The sequence below is a fragment of the Oryzias latipes genome, chromosome 17, assembly GCF_053564925.1.
Source record: "Oryzias latipes strain Hd-rR chromosome 17, Olatipes_Hd-rR_3.1".
NCBI lineage: Eukaryota > Metazoa > Chordata > Actinopteri > Beloniformes > Adrianichthyidae > Oryzias > Oryzias latipes.
In genome coordinates this window covers 5,124,181-5,130,236 of record NC_136253.1, presented here as the reverse complement: position 1 = coordinate 5,130,236, position 6,056 = coordinate 5,124,181, and the positions used below count along the sequence as shown (strand labels likewise).

Sequence of the window (6,056 nt, the reverse complement as noted above, 5' to 3'; positions counted from 1 at the left end):
CCCACTAGACAGTGCTCTGAACCTTTTTTCTTCAATGATTTGTGATCTTCACTGGTGTCCATGGATTACATGAAATCTTTCCACCTTTATCCACCTTTGTCATGGTAGGAGAACACGTCAATGTAAGGGGGGGGTCATCTAAGATAGCACAAGGGATAAAATGTAAATCTATCAGAAGACCAAATAGGAAAACCTAGAGTTGGAGCTGATGCTGCAAAAACGTGATGCTGTATCATAAAACCAGCTTTCATTCATGATGTGCTGTGAAAGGTAAGCCAGGCCTTCTGATTCCCTGTTCAGCCCGTCGTAAAGGAAACGCCGTCTTGCTTTCTTCAGACATTTGCTTGCTAAAATACACCCCCACGTAAAAGAAAAAGCCCAATTCCTGCATCTGTGTCAAACTGTTTCAGACCCATGCCCATGAAAACCAGGTTTTTTGTGTTTTTATTTGTTCTTGCTGCATTTTTCTGATGGACAGATAAGAAAATTAAGCTTAAATAGCATTTTTGAGTATTTCATTCAGTTTTGTAAATCAGGAGCAGACAAAATGCTGTTTGTGACGAGTTTATTTGTGGTGTAGAAAATACGCTGGGGGGCCACAAGCTCCCTGCTCTGAGTCATAAACAACTGGGAAAGGAAAAGGGGCGGGGTGTCTCTGTGGCAACACTCCTGCCCACAAAATGGAGGCCAATTTCTGATTAACTATCGCTCTGCAGAAACTGTCCTAGAAAACAAAAGATTTTTTTATTTAGGTTAAAATGGAAAAAAAAACAAATGTAAAGATGATTGGAGTGGGGTGTAAGTGCAGTTCTGCTTGTTTCCTCTTTAAATGCAGAGCTAATGTAAATGAAAGCCGAGCTGTTCTGGTGAATAATTTCAACTTTAAGGTGTTTCCTTCATTCTTTCACGGGAGCTCTTAACCCTTGTGCTATCATAGATGACCCCCACCCTTACATTGACGTGTTCTCCCTGCCATGATAAAGGTGGAAAGATTTCATGTAATCCATGGACACCAGTGAAGATCACAAATCATTGAAGAAAAAAGGTTCAGAGCACTGTCTAGTGGGTCTAGATGACCCAACTCCCAATGTTAACGTACCTAGAATAGCACAAGGGTTACAGGAGGGTTTGGAACGGTGAGCTACAGTCCTTTTCTGCTGTTTAAACCCCTAAACGACTGTTAAAACGTGTTTGTTTTATATCAATATTGAAGTCTTGGAACTACAGACTTAACTAAAAAGACCAAAGCTGACTTTACAAATGTTTCAATTAAAAGATGCATTTTACAGCTCTGTAAAACGAACACAAACTTCAACAATGAGCACATTCTGGTATTATTCAGGATCACCTATCATTTAACACTATAGTGGGTTTTGATTGGGGCGAGGAAGATGGGGCCTTTAGATGTGAATTCCCTATCCTTCTCTCTATTGCCTCTACTGTAGGGGCATTTGGAGCTGCACTGGTGTCTGAACCTGTTGTTTTGGGGCGACTTGGGGCTGGGTATCCCACTGCTGGAACGGTGATCTGGAGGAGAAACTCATCTCTGAATCCCAGAGGTTTACCTTTAAATGTAATAAGTTTTTGCACGACTTCTTAAAGTTAGAAACGGGATATTCTGTATTTTCCCAGCGCTGGCAGCCACATCAGCCATTCATGACATCACTGATTTGAAGACTTTTTGTTATAACTCTCCGCTTGGAGGGCTTTAAGTAGGAGTAGAGAGAAGCCGTAGAGGTAGGGAATGAATGTTTATTTGAACTGAGTGCCTGTTAATAAGCTACAGTCAGACCCAGCAGTGGGAACGTCCAAGGAATGGTCTAAATGTTTCAGACCAAAGCCAAGTTTGGAGCTCAGAAGTCCCAACTTCATCTCTTCACAATCACTCCATGACTAAACATTTTAGACACATTAAAATTGGGTTTTAAAAATGCATTTGTTAATCTAAACTTCAACGACTGTTTTCCAGTTTTTGTCTTTGCCGATGCCCCGCCCCCGGAATCAAACTGCGTTCTGACTGAGCGCCTCCTTGTGAGTCCGCTGATGGGTGCGCAGGTTGCTCCTCTGGGAAAAGCTTTTGCCGCAGGTGTCGCACGTGTACGGCTTCTCCCCCGTGTGAATCCGCTGGTGGATCTCCAGGTGGCTGACCCGATCAAAGCTTTTGCCGCAGAACGGGCAGATGTACCACTTCTCCTTGATGCGTCGACTGGCTATGGTTTTGTGCAGCTCTTGGTCGTTCAGGAGAAAGAATCGGTTGTCCGTGTGGAAAGGGGGAACGTTCTTACTTTGCTGCTGTTTTTCTAACAGAAATCGGACCGACGTTCCTCTCTCGTGGTGATTGGTTGATTCTGCGGGTCTACTTGGTTGAGTTTGGCGGAAAGTGCCAGAACTTCTGGACTTGCCTGAAACACACTGGACAGCTGTGTTCTCACCGACAGACCTGTCAGAGCTAACCGTCTCTGATGAGCTTTCTAAAATGTCCAATGCGTTTTGAATCAGCAGGATCTCAGAGTCCAGGTTTTGCGACGGCTGCTGCGGCTCCAAGTAGCAGTCCGAGTCTTCTGCAGCGTCGCTGTCGCCCACCACAACAGACGACCACAGCTGAGTCTCCAGCTCCTGCTCAGCTTCAGCTGCTCGTTGACTCTCCTCCATCTCGAGGTGACCGTCCAGACAGACCGACCGCTGCTCCACGATCTGGACATCGTCCTCGTCTTCCATCTTAACTGTTAGGTTTTCGTCCTCTCCGTCCTCGGTGGTGGAGCCGTCAGCTTTGAGCTGCTCGCTCTGCTTCTCCACCGTGGGAGGAAGCGGTGATGTCCTTGTGTTCACTGGGGAGTCGGCCTGATCTCTGACGCTCTGGTCAGAAGGGATCGCCTGGACTGGTTCCACTGGAAGGTCTGGAATTCAAAAGAATAAACATTTTCCAACTTCTTCAGTGAACACATTTTACATTTCAGAACGTACTTTTGAGCACTGTTGCTAAAGCGGCGCTCTGGCGTGAGCAGATGAACGTCGATTAGCTAACGTCTGCATGTGGAGAATGAAGACTCCTCATGCTCAGATGCTCCAACATCCACACAAGAAGTTTGGAACATTACACAACAATGATCTTTTTTTCCTACGGGATAAAGATCAGAAACATCTGAAAGCAGCAGCAGGACTGTTGACAGGAGAAGGATGTCCCTGCTGCCTAACTACTAAAACTTTGCAGCACGGGATCATATAGCGTCCTGGACTTTGAAAGCAATTCAGACACCATGCTCACCACTTTTGCTATGTATTTTATTTTTTATGCATTTTGCCACAACCCACTTTGTAAAAAGATCCCTGGCTGTTAGAATGAACCTGCTGCTCCACAACTGTGTCTCAGACCAGCTGGAGTCTCGTAGCTTCGTGTTTGCAGGCAGGGAAGCTGCTTTGGTATAGTGTGCGGTCCGGAGAAGGGTTCGGACCGCACACTATACCAAACCGTTCGGCCGCTCTGTGTGAGCGGGCTGCCGGACTCAGGAGAACCGTGTCTCCTGGGAGATTTGTGTCTCCAAGCAGAGAAGCGGCTTTGGGACGCTGTGTGCGGAAGTGGAGGTGGCTTTTGAATGAACGGTCCTGAGAAACAGAGCAAACAATCATGTGAATTTTTCCAGTCAGGTCCAGACAAATTAAAGTCTGATCTTATTCCAGTGTGAGTTCTTCCACGGCTAAATGTTGTTGGCACATATTAACCTAATCCTAACCCTTCTTCCGTGTCCGTTCTGCCAAGAATAAAGCACTGGCTACATGGATTTAAAAAACAATAAACAAACGTGAACTTAGTAATAATTATAACAATAATAAAATCACGTTTAGAAAATCATCTCACTCTGTATCGGAGCTTTGTTTGTTTACAACAGAACTCATAACTTCTTCTACGGTTGTACCGTAATTTGTCCGGACTAATCACTATTTAACACGTCATTGGACCAACGTACAGCCAATCAAATAGTGTGACGTCATCATTAGTCGCATGTCAAACAGTTTTGATTCCCACAAAAACCTATAAATACACACATTTTACAAAGACTACTTATGAATCCACTGTGTTCTGATAATGAAAACCCGGATGGTTTATAAAAACAAAATAAAATCAATTTTTACCACAAAAATCATTTAGCTGCATTGCATTGTGGTCAATATTTGCCTATCTAGTGAGCATTGATGCACACTGGATTTTTGCAGTGCCTTCTGGGAAATTTCTAGGGCACTGGATTTGGAATTGGAGAATCAGTCACACCTGCAAAATGACCATGCCCTGCAGTGAGTAATGAAGCACACAACCGAACTGTGCAAACGCTCAAATTGTGTCCATGGAATGTGATTACTAAACAGGAGTGACACAGAGGGGGAGAGGTCACAGGTTCAGTTCCTGCTTTTTCCTGGAGGTCTGCCAACATCAGTGAGTTAATAAGACTTGAGACTGTGAAGCACCTTGGGCTTTGAAGTCCCACTCCAATCAGCTTTTGGTCTATTTTCAAAGCGTTCCCCGCTGTCTTTTAATCGTGATGGTGCCGTTTTTAGATCCAAAAACCTGTGTCGTCCTCTAGGACATAGTTTCTGCAGAGCGGAAGGCGTCATTAGGAATTCACCTCTGGGTTGTGGGGGGGGCTGTTGGTGCTAGGAGTGCCAGAAACAAACCGTATGTTACACCATGGAACTGAATCGGGAGGAAAGGGAATGGTTGCATCCATGCTGCATTTCAGTGTGTTTACGTTGAAAGTGTCAAACAATTGGGCTAAATTTAAGAAGGATTTGGATTTATTGTTTTATTAAGTTACATCAGGCTTAGTTTGAGACAACTGAAAGGTTCGTACTAAATTCAAGTTTTTTTCTGAATTTTCAGTTTTTTGTTGTTTTGTAATCCTTGTTTTTTTTTAACAAATAAAAAAATTAACTGACCCAAAAACCAATGTATGAAGCGAATCGTCCTAGTTGATGCAGAGCAACCCCGCCCCCACTTCCCCTCCTCGTTGCTTAGAGCTCTTCGTTTACTTGCTCTACAGCTCCTCACGCCCCCAACCCAACACTGCAGGTGCAACAAAAATGGTGAGAAGTACTGGAATTATCCAGCCGTAGAGTTTAGATCCAGATTCCAGCTCAGACGGGAAAACAAAGACGTTCATGGATCCATTAGTCTGCAGGTGGATGATCAGAATGGAGCAGAGCAGGAAGACTGTGGCCTTCAAAATCATTAAAGAAAAAAGGTTCAGAGCTCTGTCTAGTGGGGTCTAGATGACCCCACTCCCAACGTTAACGTGCCAGAGGCACTTTAGTGGGGTCCCCTGGACCCCACAAGACAGCACAAGGGATATAGGGTTTACTGTAGGGCTACACCCCAGATGAGAAGGACTCAACAGGACAAAGGATGGCATTTAAAGCCTAATTGATTTGCATTTTGTTGCGTTCTGGTGTCCAGAGTCTGCATTTTGACTAAATTTCCCACCAAACTGGCTCCCTTTAGGGAGTCATGTGCGAAGGAACCTACACATGATAGAATAACAGAGGTCACGTGTTTCATGGTGAAGTACAGCTGTAGTAATTAACGCGTGAGGGAGCAGTCAGAAGGTTGGAGGTGTCCTCCTTACCATCGCCATGCGGGGGCAGCTGCTGCTTGTTGTTGTTATACTGATCTTTCTTTGGAAAACATTGTGACTTATTTGGAGTTTTCTCGGAACCGGACAATCCCTCGTTTTCCAGCAACTTGATCTTACGGTTGAGCGCTACGATTTCGCTTTCTCTTCGGCGAAGCTCGACCTGCACGAGAGCAAAGCTGTCCTCCCATAGTTTGTTGATCTCCAGCACGGCTGCTTTGGCGAGCATCTCCACGATGGAGGCTAACTTGCTCTGGAAAGCCACAGACTTCGTCATGTCTCCCATCTCCGGACCGCTGCGACGCGGGTCACGTTCTCCGCACCTGGACGTCGAGGACGAGGCGCGCGCGGCTGCGGCTGTTTCACATCACAGCTGCTGCTTTGGGTGAAAAACATGGAAGTGTGTTACAATACTGAGAGGAAACTGTCATGGTC

General features: G+C 45.2%; 1 protein-coding gene across 1 annotated transcript; it reads right to left on the bottom strand.

Moving 5' to 3' along the window:
• Positions 1–1,732: 1,732 nt before the first annotated feature.
• Positions 1,733–6,056, bottom strand: LOC101169233 (uncharacterized). The gene is made up of 2 exons (XM_004078686.5): positions 5,616–6,056; positions 1,733–2,897 (listed from the first exon to the last, which is right to left on the bottom strand). Exons 1-2 carry the CDS (start codon positions 5,905–5,907, stop codon positions 2,002–2,004), a joined length of 1,188 nt encoding a protein of 395 aa, XP_004078734.1. The 5' UTR covers positions 5,908–6,056; the 3' UTR covers positions 1,733–2,001.